At 40.6% G+C, this 27919-nt stretch overlaps 2 protein-coding genes across 3 annotated transcripts in view; one reads left to right on the plus strand and one right to left on the minus strand.

Moving 5' to 3' along the window:
* The window catches only part of CUL4A (cullin 4A), a 36988-nt gene extending 23201 nt beyond the window's left edge, over positions 1 to 13787 (minus strand). The window contains exons 1-6 of the mRNA XM_069770220.1: positions 13535 to 13787; positions 12898 to 13013; positions 8233 to 8337; positions 5977 to 6045; positions 4123 to 4196; positions 2456 to 2618 (exon numbers count right to left, since the gene is read on the minus strand). Of these exons, the coding sequence (XP_069626321.1) occupies positions 2456 to 2618; positions 4123 to 4196; positions 5977 to 6045; positions 8233 to 8337; positions 12898 to 13013; positions 13535 to 13706 (699 nt within the window). The 5' untranslated portion in view covers positions 13707 to 13787. The remainder of the gene's footprint in view (positions 1 to 2455; positions 2619 to 4122; positions 4197 to 5976; positions 6046 to 8232; positions 8338 to 12897; positions 13014 to 13534) is intronic.
* Positions 13788 to 14268: 481 nt separating this feature from the next.
* On the plus strand, positions 14269 to 27900 carry PCID2 (PCI domain containing 2). Of its 2 annotated transcripts, none has more exons than XM_069770224.1 (15): positions 14269 to 14408; positions 14791 to 14875; positions 16384 to 16473; positions 17039 to 17112; positions 17856 to 17921; positions 18478 to 18519; positions 19011 to 19065; positions 20771 to 20874; positions 21604 to 21679; positions 21809 to 21950; positions 23066 to 23166; positions 25211 to 25284; positions 25455 to 25580; positions 25789 to 25912; positions 26951 to 27900. In XM_069770224.1, exons 2-15 carry the CDS (start codon positions 14840 to 14842, stop codon positions 27038 to 27040), a joined length of 1200 nt encoding a protein of 399 aa, XP_069626325.1. In that variant the 5' UTR covers positions 14269 to 14408; positions 14791 to 14839; the 3' UTR covers positions 27041 to 27900. The 2 variants fall into 2 exon arrangements, with proteins under 2 accessions (XP_069626325.1, XP_009924389.1); XM_009926087.2 differs by lacking the exon at positions 14269 to 14408 and adding an exon at positions 14438 to 14685.
* Positions 27901 to 27919: the final 19 nt, after the last annotated feature.

The raw sequence follows: 27919 nt of genomic DNA on the forward strand, positions 1-27919 counted from the left end.
TCAAGCATAGAGGGCAAGTAAAATCTCAAGAACGCACACAGTTACGAGAAGTGTCAGAGTAACACTACATTAACACAGAAGTTCTGTGCCCACTGGTTTTAGAAAGACTGAGATCAGAGCTGACTTCCCAGTGCAGCAATAGCATGTTTCAGCCATCACTACTCATATCGTATAAATTGACAGACTTCTGCCTAAGGCACACAGCCTAACACCAGTACCCACCACCACAGCACAGCAATGACATCCAATCCACCTGAGCTCAAGGCTCCCACTGATATTTCTGTGGCAAAAAAAATAATAAAATACTTCCAACTAGTGGAACATTGGCACAAAACAGGTAATTCCCATCAGCAGAATAATAATACGCTCAGTAATACATCTTCAGATCTGCCAGGTTTATCTCAGTGGCCCAGGAAAAATGAATTATACCAAATAAGGTGAAGTCTCTTCCTCCAGGGAAGGAATAAGGTGTGTAAAAAAGGGCACCAATGACAATCACAGCCATCGAAAAATTTCTGCATAATGATTAGCAGTTTAGTATAGACAGGAGACAAGTTAGAAAGGACAACTACACAAAATAGTTAAAACAGTCTGGAAAAGGTAGGTCAGGAACAACATGTAGACAGAGGGACAGTTAGTGAAAAGAAAAAGGAAAGGTTCCTTGAGTGTGGTGGAAGAATAGAAGAAAATATTTATTCCAAAACATATAGCAGAGCTGTAAACTCATTACATTCTGACCATTTTTTTTCTCTTAAGGACTTCTAAAAGCTTGATTTATTTTTTTTCAATGCAGACTTAAATATGAAACCTCTTGCTTGACAAGTGTTCAGAGCATAACAGTTCACTAATGCAGCATCACAAGTAGACATCAACTCACTGCTTCAGCCTTCTCTTTACACTAGCTCCATGTTCAACAGAATCAAATACTAGATTTCATTTCTTACCTTGCTTTCCTTCAGGGTAACTGGGAAAACATTAACATAACAGTATATGGAACTATTTTCTGCATAGAACATGTGTAAAGCTCTACAATAGGAAACAGCTATAGAATAGGATTTATGCAAGGAGGAATCAACTTTCAGCAGCTGGGCCTCAGTTGCGTAATTGCCTAAAAATCAGGAATGAGTAGGAGATTAATTGTTCAAATAAAATATAAGATTTGCTTAATTAATTAATCTTTCTCCAGAAGCTAACTTCTGCTGAAAGAGGGAGAAGTAGAGATCCTGGCATATAATTACAGGATTACGAGCACATCTCCATCTCAGTGAAGTGACAGACATTATAAAAGAACAGATTAGACTAGGTTAGTTTCCCTAGTGAAAAAAGAAAACTACACTTTTGAGCCAATGAAGAAGAATGCAGACTTAAATCCAATTCCATAAGAAGGATCCAATAAAGGGAAATGTTCATCTTTAGTTAGGAGAGTACTTTGCTAAAAAATAATAAATGTTAAAAAGTCAATACCTAGAAAAAGCTGATGCAGTTAGAGAAGCCTGGCAAGTAACAATGGGGAAAAAAGGGGGAAAAAGCACACAAATCAGATCTGCCCCTCCACGTTATGTGATCAGAAAAATCATTGACAGAAGTTTGCCTTCTCTTGAACAGAATAATTACGTATTAATTTTTCTGGTACACTACAGAAAGTTACAGGTGAAAGTCAGGAGCCTTAACACAAAAGGCAGAAAAGCAGGCAAGCTGCCTGACCAAAAAGGGCTATTTTATGCAGTCCTCCTCTTTGAACTCTTTTTTAAACCTTCAGCCAGTTCTGTAATGCTGTATACCACTTGGGAACGGAGCAGCCTCAACAGTTTTCAAGAATGAGAGACAGCTCCAAAGATTTATTGCACATCACACAAGGCTGCAATGTCAACTGGAGGACAACGATGTCAAAGTCAGACGCACAGCATTTTTTAGTCTATTTGGTTACTTAGTATGCTAATGGAAAGTTCCAGTAAGTTACAGATTGACCTTATCTATTTGAAAACCTTGGCCTTAACTTTGCATCCCATTCTACCCTTGACATCTCTGCTAAGAAGTTGCCAATACAATGATGTTTTTATGATACAGACCCAGGATTTGGCCTCCAAAAAGTGACACCTTTTTACAGTGACAGAGGTGGTCTTTTTTTGTTCCTACATTTAATCAGCACTAGGATTAGAAAATGAGTGATTAAGACAGACAAAATAGTGCACATACTAAAAGACTTGCAAATCTATTATTTAAGAGTCTGCAAGCCACTACCTCTGCTAAGGAAAACAGGCAAAGAGGTCTCATTTAAGAACAGAGAATAAAAGATTGCACATTGGGTAAAGAAGAGGCAATCTTATCAGTCTCATAGCTAGATTTTGAAGCACATTTTCTAGCAGAATAAAATTATTTCTGTCCAATACACAAATTAGAAAAGTCCGAACTGTTTCTAAACGTAGCCATTATCAGTAAAGTTTGCTGTACTCACCTGCAGATCAGACAGCATGCTCAACAAACTCCGCAGCAAACTTCTGTCCACAGCTTCACCATTTCGTTCTCGTTCGATCAGCAGGAGGATTCCATCAATAGTCTTGTTTTGAACTTGCTTGTCACTAATGACGTGATTTCTAAATAACTCCAGCCCCATATCCCTGTGAGAATATTGAAAATTAATAAATCACACCGTTGATTCTTTTAAAAAATCTGTATCTCAGTTTGAGAAAAATAAATACATATAAAATATATATAGTGTATATATATTATAAAAAAAGAGAATGTATTAATGGTATATATAAGCTTTTTGACACTGTCCACTAAGAAAACTGTAAGAAGAATCATCATAAAAATACCAGGCCACATGCTACCAGATGCACACACTTCAGCTGAGAACTGCGACCAGCCTGTCTGTATTTCATGTAATAGACTAGAACATTCTCTGTTTATTAAAAAAATTACTATTAGAAAAATGGTGAAATATCTGAACATGTACATAAGATTCCCTGGATCAGTCAATCTATATGTAATTTATAACTTTTGTTCAAAAGCATGAATTCTCTGTATGTTTAGGACCTTATTATCACCTGTGTCAGATTCTTGTTTCATTCTGAGAGGACAAGGAACAGTGCTTCTATGCCATGAAGCAGCTAATTATTAAACATGGGCTCGGCCAAGGAAAACGGAGGAATCTTAGATAAAACTTGTTACCTCCAACTTCTTCACACGTATCAGGATTTCAATAAAGGGAATTTTCCCATTATGAGGAAAAAAAGACACAAAGTATGAACAAACCTCTTCAGCAATGTTTAGTAAAAGGAAGCCTGAGACAAAGAGTTGGAGGAAAAACTACTGCAGAGGTTGGGAAGAAAAAGATGTCCACAGGACAAGCGAGGGGCAGGAGGAGGAATGTCGGGTTCCTCAGACAGCCTGAGGGACTCCTGAGAGCACAAAAGCCAGCCAGGCAGGGAAAAGGTACGCTCTTACTTCAGTACTTTACGTATTTTTTTGCTTTAGGTGGAGTAACGATACCAGAAATTTTCGGCAAAGCCTGGGTTGGTTTGTTTGGACGATGATATACAACGTCCCTCAGGTGGGATGCTTAAAAACAGAACGCCCAAAATCGTGGCCGTGGTATGCTGGAAGTACAGCAGCATCTTCTCAACGCTCTGAGCCACAGGTCTTGACTCTCAAGAGGCCAGCGCTGGAAAGATGATCTGCACCTCGTCAGGGTATCTCACTGACTCCGAAAAAACAGAGCAAGAAGCGGAGCGCTGAATTTTGCCAAAAGCAGGAGCACCTGAGGTAACGCTGGGCCGGCAGTGAGGGCCCAGAGGCAGCAGGCCGAGGGGGTTCCCCACAGCCACCCTCAGCCAGGCTGAGGCAAATACAGCTCTCTCTCTCTATATATACACCTTGACTTTTAAGTGTATGTTCACAGACCTTTTTCTTCTTTTACCCTCACTTTACACTGAATATTCCTGGGGAAGGAGGAAATGACACATGCATACGCTGACACGGGTACTTCCATAAGTTAACACAAAATTTGAGAGACCCGTTACACGGATCAAATATAATGGGAAAAATTAATTTTCAACTTTTGCAAATATAATAGCATGTTCAAACTCTAAAGATCTGAGGAATACTTACATGGATACCTACCATATAGAAGGAAGCATTGAATTCTGAAGTACATATGTACGATCCAAAAATAAGAAAATGCTTCTGATCATGATCTGAAAATATATAAAAGAAAATGTTTTTCTCTTCACCATCATGTGGTATTTTAAATTATAAAGCAACTTCTGAAAAACTACATCACATAGACATGCACCTTAATTACTGATGTATGTATTTTCATCTTTTATGGTGACTTGTACAGCCACTGACATGTAATTTATTGTTGTTAATACTATTACTAAGTGGTATTTCCAAGTACATCCAAGACAGTTTTCAAATGCGTAAAAACTATTAACTAAATAGTTTTATTAGCCTGTTATGATTTTACTGCTACTGAAATACATAAGCCATTCAAGCAGTACCACCAAGACATTCAGTAAACACCCTGAAATAGCATGCTGCCATGGTTTTTGCTTTTTAAAAAAAAGCAGCTTTAAGCAGAGACAGCAATAAGCTATGCAACAGATCTTTTCATAATAGAAGTTAGCTGCCAAAATTCATGAGAAAACTAGAGATACATTAATTCTAACAGGGGAAAGAAGTTATAATAAGACATTATCTTTTTTTTAAATTAAAAAAGTGGGAGAGGGAGGTAGTTTTTTAGCTTATTACTCTTCCACATTCAAAATCCATTTTTAACTTTGCTCATAAAAGGCTGCCCAGCTTTCAGTTTAGCATTAGCATAACTCAGAATGTCAGTAACTAACTCACCCCCAGGCCAGCTACAGAGATTTCTATCCCCAGCTGTCCACCTACTCCTCCCCTAAAAGATTTCATTGCTTCTGAAGCAATTCTCAAGCTGACATAGTTTCAGCCAAGCACAGTAAAGCAAAACAGCAGTGAGGCTGAATTTTTTTTCCTTTAATACCACAAGTGCTAACTCAGCACATGGGCAAGAAAGCCACTTGCTACAAGTTTGAGGAGGGGAAAAAAAACCCACTCAAAAGTAATTAAAGTCAACAGAGTTCATAGTAAAAGCCTTTTTATAAAACCACAGGTCCAGTTTAATTACATTTTCAAGGCAATAAACTTGAACTCTATGTTCATCAGACTGTTGAATTTGTTTTGAGTATTTTCCATAACGCTTTCCATTTTTATTTCAGATAAAAATCACATACCTCTGCCCATCCCCCACAAGGGAGGGGAGAGTGGTGGATTCAAGGAACAAAAATAGAAATTCAACCATTTGGGGCATCTGTAGCCAAAGCTAAGTGACAATGCAATGAAAACTCATTGTAAAATGCTGGTATAAAATTATAATGATGCATTCTCAAAGGGACAATTCACAGAGAGTGTCTGCGAGAGGATTTTTTTCTGTAACATAATTCATTGTGGAAGTAGAGGACAAGAAGGGCAGAAAGAAAGAGAGAGGGAGTTTCAGTTCTTTAATCTTCCTGTTTCTTAGCCCTATAGTCAGGATAATCACCTGTGCTTTGCAAAAAAAAAAAAAAAAAAAAAAAAGAGTCACAAATTAACCTAGCTCTTGGAGCTAGCTATAAACAAAGATTGTAGATTCTCCAATTACTTAAAATTACAAACAGCAAACAATTTCAGCATAGCCCGATTAGTTTTTTTTTCCACCCATGGAAAACAGGTGTCAATATATTTCTGAGTGATATTCCAACTTCATATGAAACCGATGAAAGTCAGAGTTAACACAACAGAACATAAGTTTTCAACAACAAAACCACCCCCAGCTAGCAAAGGGGAAAGTGAAAAGCAATGCTGAAATTGAGGAGGAGGTGCAATGCAGTCCCAAGTTAAAGCCATGACAAACTCCTTTTTGCCAGATTTCACACCTCAAGAATATGTATTCTGAACAAACATTCAACTTACCATTTGTCTGCAATGATCTTGCCAGCATTTATTTATCTTCTTTAAAAATAAAAGACTATCCAGTGAATCTGTACAGCAGCTATTAAGGAAAACTAGCTTGCCGGTATCTTTTGAGGCCAGATTCTGGAGATGAGCTTTGCTAGCCATTAAGCAAAAGCTGCTCCATGAATATTCTGATGTTACTGTGACTGCCCAGGGATAAACCATTAATTGCGGAGCTCCTGCCCAGCGGAGGGGCTGGCAGTTCTCCAAAAGGCCTCCCTTGTATTTTCAAGGAATAACACTCACTGCTCTTCAGTAATACCATCTAGTGGCTGTACTGCATAACTTTGATATAGATTTAAACAAGAAATCCCACCAGTGTCAAAAACAACCTTGTCACCAACTGAGGTGAGAGGGATAGAAAGGTTTATTTTGTTTGTTTAATGAGTTCACGCTGTGCACAACAGGAGTGACCCTAATCTCTTAAAAGCAGTTACAGTTCTAAATAATCCTCAACAAATCCAAATACCACTCTTTTCATACACACCTCCAGATCTCCCTAAGTAAACTATAGAGTTTTCTTCATTACTCAACAGATCCAACTGTTATTTATGAATAACAGAATCTTTGTGTGTTGTATGAGTAAATCCTAATGTGGCTTTACCTTCCTCTCCTGCACAGTATCATCCCAACTCCCTCTGGCCAAATCTGATTAATCTGATCTCATGTCCTTGGGATATAAAGTGGTACACCTGTAAAATATAAAATTCTCAACTCTCCAAGCCACTAGCTCTGTCTGAGGGCAGGCAGAAAGCAAAGTTTTAAAACATCTCTTCAGAAGATCATCTGAAGTCTGAAAAGGCAGGGTTGTAAAAAATAGTTGACTGTACTCTGCTTTAAAGCAGACTGTAAGATTTGGTTCTCAGAGATCAGTTATGTTTAAGAGACTACTGCACTGACTAATGCACTTTTTAGTCAGATGTGACTTTAAATGCATCAAAGTAAATGTAACGAAAAATTCAGCTGCCATATAAGAGGTGAATTCACAGTGATGATTTATGTACCTATGTTTCTTATATGCTATGTAGAAGCCAGACTTCTTAACTGGGACTTGAAAAGAAAAAACAAAACCACACAACCCAAAACCATGTTGGGACTTAGCTAGATAATGGGGCAGGGGGGCAGGAAAGAAGAGATACCTGGGATCTTCTTTATGAGTGTAGGCACCTACCTGAGGAATGCAGTGAACTGAGAAACTGAAAGTCACAACCCAAAGCACATTTAAGGCATTCACCTGGAAAGAAGGTTCTTTCTGGGCCCTAGTCCCTTGCTTCTTTCTATTATAATCTACCATTTTCTGCTAATAAAATACATAGAGACGTGGGAAACAGTGCCATTAAGTGTGGCACTCTCCAGCACCTGCTTGCTCAGGCATTCCCCAGGAACGTGGGGACAGCCAGGCGGGTGTACACTCTATTTATCTTACTGCCCAAGCAAGTGCAACCCCTAGGCTGTTACACAAAAGGTAACTATCACATAAAGCATGGTCTCAGCATGCAAAGCACAACGGGATTCAGAAAATAGGGGTGGCTGCACCCAGGTGTCCAGAGAAGATCTACAGGCACTTACTTCTGTGACCAGTTCAGCCAGAAGAAAAGCCCGGCAATGTAACTTCAGAAAACTATGGGGAAATTTACCGTAAAACTTCAAGTTTCTGTGCATCCCAAGACAGCCAAGTGATCTCCTGAACTTAGAGCTCTCTCCCAAGAACCTCCCAAGCACACAGAAGATACCTAAAAGGCTTGTTGAATGCCTCCGTGACACATAGCCGCTGGCCAGTAGTTATTTTTGGTCAAACAGGTGTACTTTATGTTTGAGAATTCTTTTACAGAAGACACTGTTGTTGAAAATTACTGCAGTGATTTTTTTATTTTAAAGCTATTGCTACTGGAAGCATCTCCACTACTCACCTGCCATACAAATCCATACCTGCTGTTAAATCTCATAGTGCTACTGAAATTTTCTAAATTAGGTGTAACATTTGCATTCCTATTAAAATCATAAGTAAATTGTTATTAGCATGCTACTTATTGGTACACAAAAATTATTCACTCAGATGGCTAAAGTTGCTTATGCCTGATTTGAAAATGTAAGTGGTCAAGGAACCTCTTGAACACATTGTCAATTATGGGTGTAATTTTTACAAAGTGTTGTTTTAAAAAATAATGATTTAAACTAACCATTCTAACCATTTCTGTGCACGAGAAAAGGATATTCTCTGAATTGAAGGATTTGTGCTTTCACATGATCTTCACAGACTTGTCGCAGCTGTTTGTACAGTGTAGCAGAGACTTTGTAAGAACAGAGATTTTCAACAGCCTAAAAACCAAAAAAAGATTATGAATGAGATAAAAAGAAAAAAAACACCTCAAATTTTTGTGCCTGCGTAATCGAGGCCAACAACAAAGAGAAAAAAAAAATATCAGCATTATCTGTTCAAGTTCTGCACAAAAACAAAACATCAAAATGAAATTATCTGAGCTATGTAGAAAAATTAAGACTTCATGATTCCTTTCTGATTTTGGTCCCTTCTTATACTGCTGGATTTCGTGTACAAACAATGTCCACCATCACCACCTGGGTCATATTTCAGATGTGCTGTTAAACATTACTAGAATTTTCCCCCACTTGAATACTGCTTGGCAGCGGAACTCTTCTGTAGGTTCATTTTGTGCATCCTCCAGCGCAAGCGCACATGCACTTTTTTGGGGGAAACACAATCATACCAAATATTTGCATTTCTTAATAACTTTCAGGTACACGTTTCAACTACTGTCTCTAAATGACAAATGAACACAGCTGCTTTCCTGTCATTTTATTAACTTATTTCTTTCCAAGTGTTTCCACTGATTGACACACTCATGCTAAGGTATGTAAACTGAGGGGAAAAGATAATAATAATAAAAAACCCCAACAAAACCCCTACATTAACTGTTAAATAAAGACTTGAAATGATTTATTGGGACCTCACAGGATTTAGCTGAGTATTTATCCAGAGCTGACTAAGACAACCGATCCTGCCCCAAACCAAACATTCCTGTGGTCACTACATTAATGTAAATAGAGTTGTTACACAGCTGACCCAGACTACGCTGAGACAGCTCTGGCCATCTCTAGAATACTGCTGTTCAGCTATTCAGTAATTACGTTGTCTTACACTAACATTTTTTCCTCACAAGAAACTCAATGAAAATGCCAGAGAGAAAATGTAGCCTTGCTTGATACCACTGCCTATATTTAGACTTTGTTCCAGGCACACTTTATTTTAACTTGTGTGCTGTATTTCAATAAATTATTTTATTAATAGACCATAGCATCTGAAATGAATCACCATGAAGACAGCCAAATGTTCTGTGAGAACTGTAAAGTTTACAGCAAGTATTTTTGGCCATTCAGTGGTTCATACAAAATTATCCAAAGGAGTTAGACATGATTTTCAGAACTAAAAATCCAGCTGTCTTGAACTTCACCTCAACTGCCTTTGTGCTATGAGGTGATACTGCAGAGAGCACTGCCTAAGATTTAAAGCGCTATTTCACCTGGGCAACTAAAACTGACCCAAAAACGTTCTCCTTTGCTCCAGAGGATTTATAGTGTCACATTTTGTTGATAAATTTACTGATAGCATCAAGGAACTTGGACAAAGTTTCAGTATTATCCAGTGCTTGGCCTTTACTCAGTTTTCCACGAACTTTAGTTTTTTCTGGTGTATCTTACTTCTTTGTAATATGAAACGTTACGGTACCTAAAGTCAGCATGTACCTCTTTGTCAAAGTGTTAGTGAATGTTCTTCACTCCGTTTCAGTTTAAGATCCCCCAAATACACAGGCTAGCAAGTGCGTGGGCAGAGAGAGACATGAGGGGGAAAGCAGGGCTGCTTCCTTGGGCAACAGTGCTTGGCTTAAAGTGTATTTCAGACTGCAGCTGTATCATCTCAGTGACACCTCTACTAGCTGTTTCTGCTTTTTTTGCAGGCGGCGGGGCATGAAATCCAGTAATTTCCTCCTTTTTCACCTTTTGTTTCATTCAGAATTTTTGCTCCCTCTCTTTCTGAAGAAATTTGCTTTGACTTTTATTCATCTTGCACATAATTAGTTTGGAAAAAAGCTACAGTAATTATCACATGTACAAGGATACGAGAAAGACAACAGTTTTAGACTCTTACCTCATAAAAATTCTGCTTCAAATCAACCTTTTAATAGCTTGTTTTGAGCAGAGTCTTCTGTTTTAACATATAGCATGCAAATTATTGCTACTTCTTGTATTATTTCCTCTATAGGTTCTAACATCCTGAAGAGTTTGTCTTCCAAAACACAAAGTGAATCTGCTTCCCAGAGATCTCCCCATGGGATAATTCTAACCTACCTGATGTCGTCTTATTTAAATGTACACCAACTATGGCTTCCTCAATTTTGATACAATATTAAAGAAAGCAAACAAACAAAACTATCACACAGTGCCTGTATTATGTTTTTCATCTGGTTTTAAACCAGGTAAGTAAAATGACAGCTGCAACAAACCATATTCACACATAATCACTTTGCGGACAGTTTGTTGTGTTTTCTAAGACATAGCTGCCCTTCCTATCCATCCATCCAAATAAAAGTCTGGTCAGGACTCTCCATCATTTTTTTTTTCCCTTCACTACTACGCCGTCCTACTCTATGTCCTCCAGAAGGGCAGCGCTGCCCCATTTCAGGTTATTTAGGACCTTGCTGCAAAGGGAATTTTCTTTTTCCATTATTTTTCTCACTCACTCCTCACTTGGCAATTCTTTGCACTGCCCCACTTTCTCCATCCCATCAAGTATAAGCTCCTTCTATCAAAATCTGTGCAATCTACCACCAATCCCAGACATCATTTCTATTTTAGTCGCAAAAAAAATTGGCTGCCACCCTCCCACTGCTCACTGACTAGGTCTCTGCCAAGCACCTTCGTGCCTGATCCCACACTGCCTCTAAAGCCTGGAAAGGGGTATCCTTCGGGCTTCCCACAAAGCCTTGTCATTGTTCTTCAGTTTTTCCTCCGCCACTGTGCCAAATTGAATAAATAAATCAGAAAGTTCAAAGGCAGGCTGGTACACCAGCACTGAACTCTCCTAGGCCTCTCATTTCCTCCCATAACGTCAGATAAAGACTCGGAGGAAAAAAAAAAAAAAAAGCCCCGATAGTAAGAACTGATGCATACAGAGAAATTTTCTCCTGTGGATGACTCGGTGCTCACCAACAGGCAGCTAAACAATCTGTAAGTACAGATCAGGTTTCTGACAGATGCTGAACTTCATCTTTTATTCCTTTGGCAGGAGCGTACGTACCTATCCAGGCGCAGGCACGCTGACCGCCACCACCCACCGTGCAGAAATCTCGCTGATTTGCACCGCCGCCTTACAGATTATTGGACTGGCCTTGTGCAGTTTTTACAAATAAGCAGGCAAACAGAAAAAGCAAGAAGTACAGTTCTCCCTTCAGAGTTGATCTGAAATCTCTCTCCTCCTCTTCTGCCAAAACTCAAGTCTGTACCCAGGCGATTTCATAGCCGTGTTACTATAATCTCATTTCTGAGCCTCTGAAAACAAGTTAGGTAACGCTCGAAGCATCTGTGAGGGTTGGTTTTGTTTTTTTTTTTGCTAGGCATGAAAAAGCAGGATTTTTCAGATGCTGAGTTTAAAACCATGAAATATATTATGTAATTCAAATTCTGCAAACCTGCAAGTATTAATAGATGCATATATCACAGTCAAGTTAATCTCTTTAAAGGGAATAAATTATATTAAGTCAATACGCATTTACATAATCAGCCATTTTAGACCCAGATATTATATACCCTAACTAATCACAGGGACAAGTACAGTCAGCTCTCAAATTCATCCCTATTTTCTTGAGTGTGGACCCAATATGGACTGCTGGCTTTCCTCTCCCTCACAGCCTGCACTTCGCAGACAACATCAAACCTACCTCAACTGAACATTTAGAAAATTTTAGGTGAGCATATAATAAAGTCTTAAGTCCCGATCTGGCAATGAGATCCACATCTGCAGCTCAAACACCTGCACCCACAGAAAACTCGTAACTAACTTAAGCTATGTAGCACAACTTAGCGCATCAGTAATTTTTTACAACATGATCACTGTAGAAAGTTACAGCTTCAGTTAGCTACCTCAAAGCACATATGTTTAAAATAATATAGAACTAAACCATATGTAAATGGAGAAAGTAGACAGAAATGGCTCATGAGTATTTCTCTCTTACCCTCTCTAGCCCCTGCTCCAGTAGTCCAGATGTCCCAGAAATACTTTTTCACCATTTTAATAATAAAACTAAGATCCCAGTTGTTATGAAAATGTAACAGTAATCTGAAACGCAGGTAAACTGACAGTTTGTTGCTTGCTCAACCAAGATTCTTTTTTAATTCCCCACAGGGTATTGATGCTGAAGCCTAATTGTTATTATCTCATAACAACAAGTATTTCAACACAAGAGACCATGGCATGTAGAAAAGGGAAATCATCATAAAATATGTATCTGCATCACCCAGCGAGAGGAACATCCCGTTTCCAGCATCTCAAGTGGGCACTGTACTAAAAGAGACTGAGACTTAAATCTCAGCCGTGCCCAGGCACAGCTTTCTGTGTTTCCCAACATAAACTGCTTTTTCATGGGCCCAGATCCTGGTAGCTCTCCAAGAACTGATAGATAAAACTGCAAACTTGACTGGAAACAGAGTGCGGAGCAAACAGTTCGGAAAATATAATCAGCTTTTAAGCAATCAAATCGCCTGATATTGCACATGTCGCTCCGTGAAGGTCCCAAAGCAGTTAATTTTCCTTCTGTTACACCGAAGAAAAAAGAAAAACAACCAAACCAACCCTACGCGCCTTACCTGGTAGAGCTCTTCAAGGTTGTATTTAATAGAAACGCTACTCTGTATGGCTCCCACCGCCTCATGAAGTTTCTGCCAGGTGTCCCGAGTGTAATTATCCGGCAGTTTGGGTCTTTCTGCGAAAGAAGACACGGCCGGTTGGAAACTCAACGGGAACTCCGCACCGATCCCTCTCACCCCGCTCCCTTCGGTTTGGCACAAGGAGAAGGTAACGAACACCCCCCCCCCCCCGGGGTCGGGGGGGGGGGGCGACGAGACCTTCGCTCGCTGCGTTTGACCCCGGCACCCCCCACCCCGCTAATTAGTTTTGACACTAAGGTGGCTTTCTGCCCGCTCGCCTATAAGGGAGACAGTCCTGCCCCCCCCCCCGCCCCCCCATGCCTGTCCCGGTCAAGCCCCAAAAACCGCGACGGGGAGGGTTATCAGCCCGCCGGCAGGCTCCCCTCAGCCCAGATAAGGCGGCGGGGCGGGTGACAGCGGCGGGGTCGTCGTGTCTGTCCCCCCCCCCCCCAAAAAAAAAACCCACCCAACCCACCCTGCCTGCGGGGAAGGGGCGGGGAGCGGCCGGGTAAACACGGGTCGGGCCGGGGCCGGTGGCACCTGCGGGGGCAGAGGGCCCGGCCCGCCCCGCACCCACCTCTGAAGTTCTTGATCACGAGTTTCTTGGAGGAGGCGGTTGTGCTTCCTCCTCCTCCTCCTCCCCCGGCGCGGGTAGTGGCGGCAGCGGCCAGCGAGGCGGGTTTGGTGAGCCCGTTGGTGTGTCCCACTAAGGCCGACAAGTGCGGCTTCTTCTGGGGCTCGTCCGCCATCTCCGCCCCGGGCGCCGTGTCCGGCCGGGGTAAGGCGCTGGGCTGGGCACGGCCGGTCCCCGCCTCCTCCTCCTCCTCCTCCTCCTCCTCAACCACAACCGGCCCGCCCTCCACCCTTCCCACCGGGAATCCCCGGCTCGCCGTCCGACACCGCCCACAGCCACCGGCTGCGGGGCCGGGTTTGGACCGGAGCTCACAAAATGGCTCCCGCCTCCCCCCCCGCCGCCATTCCCAGCCGGGGCAACCCCGGGACCCTCACGCTTGTCCGAGGACAGCCCCCCGCCCCCCCCCGCGGGCACCCCTCCGTTACATCCCTCACACTGAGTGCCTTGAAGAGCGGTGGTCTCAAGACTTAAAAACGCTTTGATTTGGCTTTTTTACTTTTTTTTTTTTTTTTTTTTTTCGGACTCCCCGCCCGCCCGCCTCCCCTCGAACGCGCAGCCCACCCCGACCCACGAGGTTTATCACCGACGCACGCCCTCGCCCCTCCCCGCCCATCGCGCTTTTCCATTGGCTATCGGGGTAAAGCCACGCCTCCCGGGCGCCGCTTGTGGGCGGAGAAAAGGGGGGGCGGTGGCCGCAGCTATTGCTGGGCGGGGTTCGCTGGCTGGCGGCCGGTGCCTTGCCGGGTACCGGAAGCGCGGCGGAAGTTGCCGGAAGTGCCGTACCGACTAGCCGGAAGTGCGGCGCCTATGGCTGAGGGTGGGCTGGCGATGGGGCAGGGCGGGCCGGGGCTGAGGTGGGGGGCGGACGGGTGTCCCTGTCCGCCATTATCTGCCAGCGGGGCCGTGCTCCTGCCTCCTTCTAACGCCTACCCTCCGCTTTCGGCCACCCGCGGGCTTCCAGGGCTTTCCGCCTTCCTCGGGGCCTTCGTGCCAGGGTTTCCCCCTCCGCAGGCCGTTTTCCCCCGGCCGGCAGCCTGTGTCTCTGCTCTGCTCCGCTCTCCCCGCGGCTGCCTTCGCGTAGCTCTGGGGCTGAGGTTCGGTGAAGCCATCCCCTGTTTCCTCAGAGCGAAAGGGGGGGGGTGGTGTCTGTGTGGGGTATTATTGTTTGATGTGCTCTTAAACTCCTCTTCGTTTTGCAGAATGTGATACGACTGCCTTTCATTCGGGACTCCTGCCTCTTAGGTTTTGATGGCGCACATCACCATAAATCAGTATTTGCAGCAAGTAAGCAAGTTTTTGTTTTGTTTTGTTTTTATTTGTGGGCACTGTTCAGAGTATGTGGATGTATTTTTCTTCCCTGTAAATGTGTTGCCTTGCTTAAGAAATAAATCAGCCTAGAATGTGTGATGTGGTAAAGAAATATACTTCTTAAGTCAGTGTTAAGTATACTGGCTGTGTGCCAAGAGCGTATACCTGGAATTTCTGAATGTACTGATATAACGTATAGAATTTATCCATAAGACTTGATGTGGTGGGAGTGTGTGTGCGTGCAGTAACAAATGCAGCTCAGGGATTCAAGAAATACAGGGATTTAAGAAGTACAGAAATACACAGTGTGTGTGGCGTGGAGGATGAAGAGATAGTAGCAGGGTCACAAGGCTACCAGCTGGACTGAACCCTCAGTCTCAAGCTTTTACTGTGGTCACTCTGACTGCTTCTTTCTGAACCATGATTCAGCCAAAATCACTCAAGTCAATTGAATGAAGGGCACAAAAAGAGAGTAATTGTTTGGCTTTCAGTCTCAAAAATGGAGCGGATGAGACCTCTCATCTCTGATCTGCTCTGAAAAGTCAGCATCTTGTCCAGTTGACAGTCCATTTAACATTTAGTAAGAAAAACTACTTCCAAAACACAAAACCGGCACTCCTTTACTTGGAAAAAACCCACCAATCTCTGAAAGAGTTTAAGCAGTTGATTTTCCCTCTTTTGCTGCTTCCCTTGCTGTTGTAGCTTAGGATTTTTCCCATTTGGTATGAGCTTTCCATGCAGCAAAAAGATTTTTTTTTTTTTTCTCCTATCAGAACACAAAAAATATGACAACTAAAGCACAAGCAGTGGGAAAGGAGCTCTTGAGAAGTAATATGTAAAACTACTTCCACAACTGAAGAAATTTCCAGCTTGATGTCAGAATAAGCTGTACAGACAGATGATTTTTTTACAGGGAGTTATCGTTAGCAGGAAGCAGAATCAAACCATTCTCCCACAGAATATAACATTTACAGTCTTGACAGGTTTCAAAAGTATTCTATATAGATGCTGGTCTAATATCAGACATTGCCTGTGGAATGATAGCTGTGTGTTTAATCTACCTGTCTTCATTTTTAAGTGTCACTCAAAAGATTGTTTATGCCTTCACATATATGTTTGATGCCCGTAAGTCCCATTGGAATTTTAAAAAGCTTGACCAAATCTGGCTCACAACTGCTGTTTTACAATGCTAAATCCATGTAAGTTGTTTGGGGATTCTCTGGTTTGCTCATATCCTACAAATAAGGAAAAAGCCACAATAATAGCGTTCACCCTACCTTCTCCCTGATACCTTTTTGAAAAACAGGTGTATTGAAAGTACAATATTGATTCAATCACTTTTCAACCTTTAAAAACTCACGTTTGAGTTGGTATCGATGTGGATGAACAGTGGTAACAAGAAGGTGGCTTCTGTAGTCATGTGTAAATATGTTGTATGGCTGTGGCTGGATTTTACTCTGTAACGGGGCTGTTTTCTTTGGTAGGTACAAGAAGCCATTGACAGCAGAGATGGACAATTTTGTGCAGAATTGGTATCATTTAAACATCCACATGTTGCAAACCCAAGGCTACAGGTGAGAATCTGGTTTTGACCTTTCTTTTGTCTTGCTTTTGGTTTTCCTAGCTCTCTATATGGGTTCCTTTCCATTGGAGATAAACCTCAGAAATCTGTTTCACGGGCCAGAGCAGGATCCCCTTGTAGGTTTGTTTCCCTTTTCTTCTTACAAGGACATTGTGTATTTCCTTTTTTTCTCCTGGATGGCTTTTTGTGTTCCGCTTTGAATTGTTTTCTGGATAGATACGGTCTTGAAAGTCCCTTCTGGCCAGGTCTACATTAGTTAGTAACGTGGCACAGTGGAAGTGACTATAAAGAGAAAACCAGTGGGTAGCAAGGGTCCAGTGTTCGCGCTGTATGCGTTTCAGATGCTTTTATTTAAGGTGAGCTCTAATTGGGTTCTGCAGACATAGTGCACGCTAGCTATTCGTTACACTGGATGTTATTATTAATGTAACTTAAGGTTCTGATAGATAGCAAAGGCATGTATGCATAAAACTGCCATGACAGAACATCCATATGATGTTCTGTTTCTGGTGCATTGGATGTTCCTTTAATGTTTCGCTGATTTATTCTATACTTAGCTTCCGTCTCCAGAGGAGAAGTGTCAACAAGTTTTGGAACCACCATACGATGAAATGTTTGCAGCCCACTTAAGGTAAAGATGGACGAGGAAAGTAAAGTCAGTTCTGAGGCAGCCAGCAGGGATGGGGAAGGATGTCCTTAAGTTTACTTAGTTATTTTAAAGGGCTCACATCTGAAAACTTGGTGTTTATTACTCTTACAAGTAGTGCTAGAACTGCAGGAAATAAAGACCTGCTCTTTCCTCTCCATGTAAAGTTTGCTTTATGTACCTGGCGGTCATCTGCTTACAGTTGTTGACACAGCTTTGGTTTTGGTGCTTGCTGTTTCCTTTGCTCTGCATTGACAAGCTACACAAGAAGTTAGAGTGAAATAAGCAAGGGAAAGAAATATTTTTAAAAGGGAATTTTAGTCATAAAAGTTCTCTTAAGACAGCTTTAGGACCTAAGTAATTCTGTGAGGCTTTTATTTAAAAAAATTCCTGCATTAATGCATCCTTAGTTCACTTCCAGCAGTCTTGGAATTTTTTTTATCTGTGCTAATCTCGGTGACGGTTTCAATAAGCATTAGCATATTACAGTTGATACTGTACATATTATAGAAGCAAATCCCCATTCATCTCTCGGATCAGTTTTCTACAATTATCAAGCTTAGCGCTGTGTTAAAATACTTGTGCCATTTTGTTAGGAACGTTTCTAATCGTATTTCTGTGTCTCTTAAATAAACCGTAAAGCTCTGTGCCTGTTGAGAGGCAAAAAGAAGTATTTGTCTTGCATATATGGTATTTTCTGATGCACTAATGCACCTTTTCTTTGACAGGTGTACTTATGCTGTCGGAAACCATGACTTTATAGAAGCATACAAATGCCAAACAGTTATCGTCCAATATCCTTTTCCATAAATCTTGTACATAGTTTTCAGATTAACTATATGTCTTCTTGTAGAATAAGTTATCTTTACCCCTTTTAAAATCTAGTAGAATGTGGTCTGCTTCCAAATACACTTCAGCTATTTAGGTTCCTAAGCAAGCAAATCCAGATATGCTCTTCTCCTTTCAACTTTCTGTAGGACTAAGAAGGAAGAGAAACCAGGAAAAATAGAAAATTTAAGTTCTAAGATAGAAAATTAATTTCTCGTAGAGTATAGGAGACCCTCAAATCATTAACATACCTCCCAGTTTGTACTTCGTTAGAGGGGAAGATGCTGATAAAGCAAGCTGCTATCTTGCCTCTACGTGGCCAGTGTTTCTTACTGCCACACCAACGAGTGTGCGGCTGTGCTCATGTTCTTCCCTGCTGCGTCTTTGCATCCTGACTCCTCATCTGCTTGCTGCTTTATTGGTTTCTGCCCTTTCATGTAGTAGTATATGGTACCATTCAACTGCTGTTTTTTAAATCTCTGCTTCATTTCATAGCATTTTAAATTCTCCTATATACAATACATCTTTCCTGCGAGCATTTCAGGCACATAAAGAAGAAAACTGGTAAGTGCATCATAGAGAGCTACTAGAAACTAGGCTCTTGTATTTCCCTTGTATAATACCATAATTGTCAAACTAAAATTATGCTTACATTTTTTATTTATTCTCAGCGATACTTAAATGCAGCCTAATTGGTTTTGCTGCCTGTTTGAGTGTTTAGGTCCAAAAGTGTGAAAACTAAACATCTGAGCTTAATTACGTAGAATTGTCCATAAGTAAAGGTGAAGAATTTATTCAAAGTGAGATGCTATTTTATTAAAGCCACAGTAAAAAAAGTTTCAGAATTAATTCTTCCTCCAGTGTAGGATTCCTGAAATGCTGAGATCTTGAAGACCTTTCCTTTTAAAAAGTACATCCTTCTGTATTTAAAGTTTAATGTATACTTTTCTAGCTTTATGACCAACTAGCAGAAAAAAAACCAAAAAGCTTGTTTCTCATGTCTTGCTTATGGCATGATTTGCACATACTAAGAATACTATGTTTTACTTTTCCAGGGCTTTACCTATCATGTATGCCGTAGCCCTCGATCTTCGAATTTTTGCTAATAATGTAAGTAGATCTGATTAACAGCCTCATTACTTTCATCTGTTAAGAGTTTCCCTGGTGGAAATCTTTTAGACTTTATTACATAGCCTAATTTTGCTCAGTACTGTTTAACTCATTGTTTAGGATTTTGTTGACACACTAAATTCATACAGTCCTATTGAAAAACTTGCGTTGCTTAGTCTGCCCGTCTCCCATTTGCAGCTTGGACTGGAGAGGTTCTGAGGACCTGCATGCAACTCACAGCAGTTGCTTAGAGCATATGAAGTGATTAAGTACTGTCTTTATAGAGTAGCCTGGTGGCACAACTCACTATTTCCATGCGTTTTCCTTGGGATTTGGTGGAGATCTTTGTAAGGGTGGAGATATCCCAGACAACTGAGCTAGTCTAACCACTCACCACATCCGAAGAGGGAAGTTTCTGCCTCCTTTCCCCCTTCCAGCTGTGTGTACTGCTCTTGATGCTCATTGGAGCCCCTGCTGAGCCCACACAATGCTGATCAGCAAAAAAAAAACCACCCCAAATTTACGTTCTTTTTCTCAGGCTAGTGAATTGAAGTAGCTTGTGTAGGGATCTGTTGAGAACTGCTAGGCCAGGGTAAGTGGCAGGATCATGATCTTGCTCCTAGTCACTTTACCTGAAGAGGTGAAGCCAGAGTTCAAGTTAGATTAGAGTTTGACAATACACAGTATTTTCAGTGTTTGTCCTCTCAACACTTTCTTGTGCCCGCCCACCCGTAAAACAACGCATTTGACGTGCTTGCACAGATAATATTTTGCGTGTGTGTGTGCCTGCTCTGTAACAAGTCTCGATTCTCAGTCTGAAAGGCAAATTCGTATATCTGAGATGCAGGAGAAAGGGGAAAGTTGGATCAGTCACACTGTAAGTGTTTGAACTCTGTCTTCTAACCTTAGTATAAGCAAAGAATGCAGATACAGAGAAGACTTCTGCAGCAAAGGAGGCATTTCCATTTCTTTTCCTTATGTTTCAGCTAGTGAGAATGCAAGCATTCTAATAAAACTTTTTAGAAAGCACATAGTAAATACCTACTCGCTCTTTCCCGCCCCCCACTCTTTATTAAGTTCTGCATTAATCAGTGCATGGATCTTTCCCATGTATTGGCAACTCATTTTTTTTTTTCCTCTTGCCACTGTAACATATGTTTTCCATTTCTTTTGAAAGTCCCAGGTCCTAGCAGTGTGTGTTACTACTAGAAAATGTTGAATATGGTTTAGAAATAAAATCTAGCTTTTGTGGCTGTGGAGAGAAGCTTAATTATAAATTCTAAAACTCAAACTCCGTAACTGGGGGGGAATCATTTTAGTTTGCTTTTGTTCAAAAGACATTTTTTTGCCAGACTGTTGGTCTTTGAAAACTTGAGTAGAAGTGTTAATGCTCCAATTCAGCTATCAGATGATCCTGAATTTAGGTTTCTGAGAGCTGCATTAAGCTTAGTGGTACTAAAGGTAATAGTGGTCAGTGCTATTTTCAAAGGACTGTCCTCCTGTGCATTTGGTTTGGTACATGTTCAGGAGCCTCTCCTATAGTGTTTTCTTTTATTCTGTGAGCTTGACTGCCTTCTAGATTTGGTGGATAGCAGGCATGACAAACCTATTGCTATAATACTTTATAAAATGCTGTATTAAGGAACTGTTTGCAACCCAGCAAACCAGGATGTAGAATTACGTATTGTTTCTTGCTGTGTAATAGGCAGATCAACAGCTAGTGAAGAAAGGGAAAAGCAAAGTTGGCGACATGTTGGAAAAAGCAGCAGAACTGCTGATGAGCTGTTTTCGAGTCTGTGCCAGTGACACGTAAGTGAAAGATCCTCTGTAGAACTTGCACTATTAAATTGTTAAGAATTTAATGAACTTTACATAATATTTTCCTGCTTACTAAGACCATATCTGGGTAAGAATGAACACTTCTGAGGCTCGTTTCCTCTCATTTATAGTCTGTTCTCTCGTGACTATTAACTAGAGCTGGAGAGGCCTTCCTTGAGGTTTAACATTCCTAGCAGATGTTGTTGGGAGGGACTGATTATGTCCCTGTTGCTCAGGAAAGATCATGAACACTTTTGTGCCCTGTTCAGTTGTGAAGTTTGCTTCATTATGATTAGATGGAAAAGAAGTGACTCTTTGGTTTCCAGTCTTAGCAATTTTAACACATCCAAAGTGCAGAAGATGCTTTTTTTTTCCCCATCTTTCTTTCACCTTGAATATTATAAGCAACTGCTATGCTAGTACAGACTGGAGTGAGGACATTGATGCACATGAATGATATTTTGCATGACATCTTTTCATTACGTTGAGAAGAAATGTAGCAGTGCTGTTTAAGATGGGAACACATGTTCTGTTTTGACAGTGCTGGTATGGTTTAAGTCGAGGAGTTTGGCCTTGACTTTTATTTTCAGACACCTGTTTTTACCCTAAAAATAAAAATAAAAAAATCTATGGAGGGAATTTACCATAAGGACGAAGTCATTTTTCTTTCAATGTTCAGTACTAGTAGGTTTTTTTTTCTTTCTTCTTTTCTTATGACAGTCGAGCAGGCATTGAAGATTCCAAAAAGTGGGGCATGTTGTTTCTCGTGAATCAGCTGTTTAAAATTTATTTTAAGGTAGGGTTCAAGTCTGGTAAGCTGTGTTTTGTATTTCATATTCTAAGTCAAACCCACCCTTTTTATATGATACTATCTATCTACACTCTCTGAGTAAAATGCAATTAATCTTTTTTTTTTTTTTAACAGATCAACAAGCTTCATCTATGTAAGCCCTTAATTAGAGCAATTGACAGCTCAAATCTGAAGGATGAATACAGTATGGCACAGCGTGTTACATACAGATACTATGTTGGGCGCAAAGCCATGTTTGACAGTGACTTTAAGCAAGGTACTGTGTGCCAGTGAGACAGATTTAAAGTCTTGCTGCTTGGTGTGAAATCTGGCTGATGTTGTGTGTGTGTGACTCAAAATGGGTGTAGAAGGTACAGTTGTGTTTGCATTGATCAAAGGAGAAGTCATGCTGAAAGATCCAAGGGCCACAGGCTGAGTCAGATCAGAGATGAGATTACGTGACACTTGTAATTGTAGTGTATGCCCCGTTTTAAAATACTGGTGTCAGTGAAGTTCTCTATAGTCTTACGCATTATGTATGTGCATAATAAAATGTACCAGCATCCAAAAGAATAGGTTTGTACAAGGTTTCACAAAGGAGACTTTGCGACTCTCTTGTCCTCTTCAAGTTGCTGTATGCCACATAAGAAATCTTCAGCAAACTGTACTGCAGAATTAGTTTCTCAGTGCTTTGATTTTGGGAGATGTAGAAACTGCATTTCTGAGGTTTCTAACAGAGTCACTAATACAAATGCTTCTAGAGCTAAGGTGTACAACTTTCATCACTAACTGAAACCCCTGACCAAAATCTATTGTGGAGCCGGTTTTGTTACTTTAAACAGTGTCTTCTGCCTGTCAAGCTTGTAATTTTTCTCTCGGTGAAAATTGATGAGAGCTTTTCTTGTTGTTATGCTGTGTGATCTCACTGGCATGTTTCTGCAGCTAGCAGATGCACTCATCACATGCGGCTTGCATCCACTGAAGAACCTAATCTGTGAATTTAGAAAATAGAGTTCTGTTTCATCAGCTCTTCTTGAGATTCTCCCCTCTTGTAATAGTAGCACAGTCATAATACTCAAATGAGCTGAAAATTCCAATATTGCTTATAACTGTTACCTCTGACATCTAGACCTTGACAAGTTTTCTTTGACTTTCTGAAGGAGGACTTATTTTTTCTGGTAATACTTTGTATTTTATGTGAATCTCCAACAATTCTGACAGCCTTTTTCTTAGTGTGTTTTGATTGGTATGATTCTTTTTTATATCATTTCAAATATCATGTGTTCAAGCTATAGATGGACATTGAGCACAAAATTACAGAATTTGGGTTATAGTTTTAATCTGTTTTTTGTTGTTGACTCATGTTACTAGCACTTTTATTTGTGTCTGCAGCTGAAGAGTATCTGTCATTTGCCTTTGAGCACTGTCACCGCTCAAGCCAGAAGAACAAAAGAATGATTTTGATCTACCTGCTGCCAGTAAAAATGTTGTTGGTGAGTAGATGTTACTCTTCTAAATAATTTGGGGGGCAGGGGGCAGATAACTGAACTGATGCTCATTATTGTTCTTGGTTTTCCCTTACTGGAATTTGGAGGCTATCTGTGCCTGACCCCCATAAGAGCCAGCATATGCACTCTTCGTGTGTGAGGACAAAAAATGTTGAATTGTTGTTTATAGCAACACAGGAAGGGAGAAAGTGTGGGGGGGGAACAAACAAAAACCCCACCCTCCTTTCTCCCTACCTTCCTCCCACCCCTGGTAAAAGTGCAACCTGAGATTACCTCTTTAATAAAGAGTTCTTTGGAGAAGCACTTCACAGTGTAACTTGTGTCGTGTAGCAGAGTGCCTGTCCGGTCATCAGCCGCACAGATGGGCCCAGGAGGTGTGTGGATTCACTAGTACGAATCCGTCTGCCACTTTCACCTGGTGGAGGGAAGGAGGATGTGCAAACAGAGGGCTGAAGACTGTTGAGGGGGGTTTGCCACAGGAGGGAAAGGATACCTATCTTTGGGTTTTCTGTTTGCACCCTGTACGTTTGCCCGTTTGAGGCATGTCAGAAGGGTCATGAAGTAGAGCATTTTGGTTTTGAACAAATCAATAAAGACTGGTTACTGTTTGGTCATTTCATCTTTCTGTTAAAAGAATTAAGCTCATCTCTGCTTCTTGTTCCTGTCCTTGCCCATGTGCTGTGCTAGCATTTGTGTATCCCTGAGTTAGTGGGATTATGCTAACAATTAATTCAGTGTAACTGAGGACACAAGAACTAGATTTTAGAGTTTCCTGTTCCTGGCCCTATTACCAACGTTTACCCGTGGAGAATACTGTTACCACCTGCTTCTGTGAGTTGCCATGTCCCCCCTTTGCCCCGGCCTGTTGATGACCATCCTTCCTTTTCCGTTCAGTGCTCCCTTTCCAGTCCCTTGCAGTGTCAAGTGGGTAAAGGGGAAGCATAGTGAGTATGGTAATTGGCTTCTGGTTTTCACTTTTTATTTATTGTCTTACTGGTTGTCTTCAGATCAATCAATGGTCAAGTTGACAAAGGAAAACTAACAGTCTTCCTAAAATCTTTGCCCCAGTCCTGACTGGGTGCCTTAAACTGATGGGTCTGTTAGCGCCTGAAATTACTGTGGTGTTTCTTGAGCGGTTCTAGTGTACAAGAGGCACTAAAGAAACTAGATAAAGGTCATTGTTTTTTACAGTTGCTTGTTTTTAATCAGAGCCCAAACATTAACACTAACTTTAAACTGTACTAAAATAGCTTGGATGTTTTTTTTTATTGCTAGCAGCTCTCAGTAAACATGCAGCTGAGTTCTGCTCTCAGCTAATCCTCCAACCAGGAAAGGGGTTACCAACAGCATAGCATGATGGTAACTAAATTTAAAGTCTGACCCAAGTCAGTGTGCAATCTGATCTCTGCTGAGCAGGGGGAAACAAACAAAGTTTCTTTTTGATAGTGTAGGTGGTTCAGTCTTACCTGATCTAGGAATGAGAATTAATTTTGTTTCTTTAAATTTAAACATTCTTTCTTTTTCTGTTTGGTGGTGGGTTTGGTTTTTTTTTTTTTTTTGAGAGGACGTTTTTATTTCCACAGGAAGGCATAGTGAATTAAAAATCTGGTAGACTGAGCTAGCACTTGACAGCGCTGAAGCACTGCTTGTATTATTAGTAATGCTCGGGATTCCTGTGGTTCTTCTGTTTGCCGATCACATCATACAGGCATGACATAAAATTTGGATCTGCCTAGGCCTCATGTCACAGGATCTTAATTTTACAAGTTTGATAACTGTTCCCCAACATGAAGAAATACTCAGTAGGCTCCCTAAACCATGATACATAGTGAGTTGAGCTACAATGTGTTTGGCAGGGGAAAGGGGGTTGTCTTACAAATACTTTTATTCACCTCTTATTCTGTAGCAAAAAAAAAAAGTGGTTAAACATTTGTCTTTTTCTCTAACAAATGTTTTTATAGCTTACTAGATTATGTTTAAAATGCATTTGACTTTACCCTGGAAAACTTGGAAACTGTTTATTTTTCAGGGCCATATGCCAACAGTTCAGCTCTTAAAAAAGTATGACCTTATGCAGTTTGCTGAAGTAACAAAGGCTGTGAGGTATGATTATTGTTTTATTGCGTTGTGTGTTAGTTCAAAAAGTATTAAGTAAAATGTATTTATTTGGGATGACTGAGGAAGGCAGGGGAGGGATATTCCTACCAAGGCAGACAATTTCTTTTCTTGTTTGAATGAGACTTTCTCATGTTTTCATTTCTTCATCCTTGTAGTGAAGGCAATCTTCTCCTACTGAATGACGCTCTGACAAAGCATGAGACCTTCTTTATTCGATGTGGAATCTTTCTTATCCTTGAGAAGCTGAAAATCATCACGTACAGAAATCTCTTTAAAAAAGTGTAAGCATAACAAAACCTATGTTTTTGCAAAAGATTTAATATGGTTTCACCTAGGACTGAGATGGAAATGTATATGCTCCGTAGTTCTCTCTGAGAGACCTGAATTCCTGTTAAAGTGAATTTATTGTAGAAAGCCCATTTTCCTAAGAACCAGAATTTTTAAGTGATTGTTTCTCAATAACAGATTTTTTCCTGTTGTTTCTTTCAGATACTTACTACTCAAAACCCATCAGCTATCTCTAGATGCCTTTCTCTTTGCCCTGAAATTCATGCAAGTAGATGATGTTGATATTGATGAAGTCCAGTGCATTTTAGCTAACCTTATATATATGGTATGTGCTGACTGCTTGTTGTCTGGTCCTCCCAGACTTCAGACAGTAAAAAATATTAGGTAGAGAATAAAAGTTTATAACAAAAAACATATCAGTAATCCCAGGTTTTCTTGTGTAAAAAAGTTGATTCACTTGTGCCAAAGTGAAATGCTTCCAGTTGCCCTGAGGGCTTCCTCTAGTTCCTGCCTCCTTTGCAGGAATCAGTTAAAATTGAAGTTGAATTTTATGTTACAAATCCAGTACTTACTTACATTTCTATGTATGCGTAAATACTGGTTTAAAAATACAAAAATTGTTACTGGGACCAAAAGGGATTTGTTCTTCTGCATTTGAAGTAGGAGACTCTTGACATTCTAACATTAGAAGAAATTAAAACCAGATTTCTTTGGTTTTGTTTCACACTCTGTCTTTTACTCAAAGTGGATCTCAACTACTCATGAACAGATAAAGGCTTGAAATCTAGAGGTTTCTAATAAATCGGAGGTTTTGGAGCAGCACTGAAGTGTTAGCAAGAAAATGAACCGCTTCTCTGTTTCTGAAACAGATTATTTGGTGTAGTCTAGGAGTAATGGAGGGTGGGATTAGGTCACTGGAAGATTTCTTTCAGTGTTACCACGCTATGTCTGAAAAGGAAGTACTATGTCATTTAGTTTATTAGGTATGGAAGAGCAATTAATTAAAATCCTAGTTTTAAAGTGAGCAAGAGTAAATTTAGAAACTTCTGTAGAGCTTTGTCTCTTCAAGGTAAATGTGAGCAGACCAGTAGGGACCCTGGCAACAGGCGCTCAGCCTGACAGTGCTGTTACTATGCGAACATGCTTATGGTTCCAACTTTCTGCTTACTCTGTGAGTTGACCAGCTTAGGTAAATTGGATCCTTATAGATACTAAGTACAGTAGTGCGGTGGTGATTGAGTATACACACATTGATTGAGTATACACACGTAGCTTTGCTTGATGTAGTCTGAAGACAGCTGAAGTTATAGGCATTGTGTTACCAGCTTCCAGTACTAACGCTGTCTTTCTCCCCTTCTGCCAGGGTCACATTAAAGGCTATATATCTCATCAGCATCAAAAGCTTGTGGTCAGTAAGCAGAACCCGTTTCCTCCGCTGTCAACGGTGTGTTGAGTATTGTGTCTTATCCATGCAAGTACTTTTCAGATACTCAGCTTGCCCAGTGGAGCTGCTCGTAATCCACCCCAAGAACATTGTAAATGACCTGGTTCATGTCCAGGACTGGAATACCGGGAACTGTTTGTGGCTCCTTTCCCAGAATGACCAAGGCTGCCAGTGTTACAACAAAGTGCATTGGAATGAAATGCTATCTTTTCAATGATAGTTTCCCCAGGCTTTCTAGATCATTCAAAGTATTTCATGAGGAAATAAAGCAAAGCATTCCACATCCTTTCCAAACTACTTACAAGCTTTTATGAAGTACTTTGTTACTATTTCTGCATTTATCTTTCAGAGGGAAGTATCATCCATTGTTACTTGTGTTAATCCATTCTTCAGAATGGAAATAATGTTTTCTTTCATGGTTTCTGTGGTTTTTTTTTAAGCCTTTTCAATTATCTTGCTGGTATTGAATACTCTCTTCAAGCTTTCTCTAAAAACTACAGAAGAGGTTGACACAAAAAGCTTTACTGCGTCACAGAACTTATACTGTGTCACAGAACTTATGGGTTCAAGTAAATGTGAGATTTTTATCTGTAGGTGCCCACAGATGGGTCTGGGTTTTTTAAATTCTGGTAATATTCTGTTTCATTTTTGTTATGTTGAACAAAAGCTTATCTAAGTAACTTATCCATACTTGTTTTGTTCTGCTTCTGGGGAAGACACTGCCACTGGATCCATTATTTTAAGTGTTACCACCTTGGGGGTTTTGTTTGTTTGGGGGTGGTACAATGTAACTTTGTCCATAGTGATGGGATGGTAGTTCTGGGAGTTTTAAATTATTTTTAAAGGAAATAAAACATTTTTTCCCCCTCGTTGAGAGTTTGGTTTTAT

Source organism: Haliaeetus albicilla, chromosome 25 (assembly GCF_947461875.1).
Source record: "Haliaeetus albicilla chromosome 25, bHalAlb1.1, whole genome shotgun sequence".
NCBI lineage: Eukaryota > Metazoa > Chordata > Aves > Accipitriformes > Accipitridae > Haliaeetus > Haliaeetus albicilla.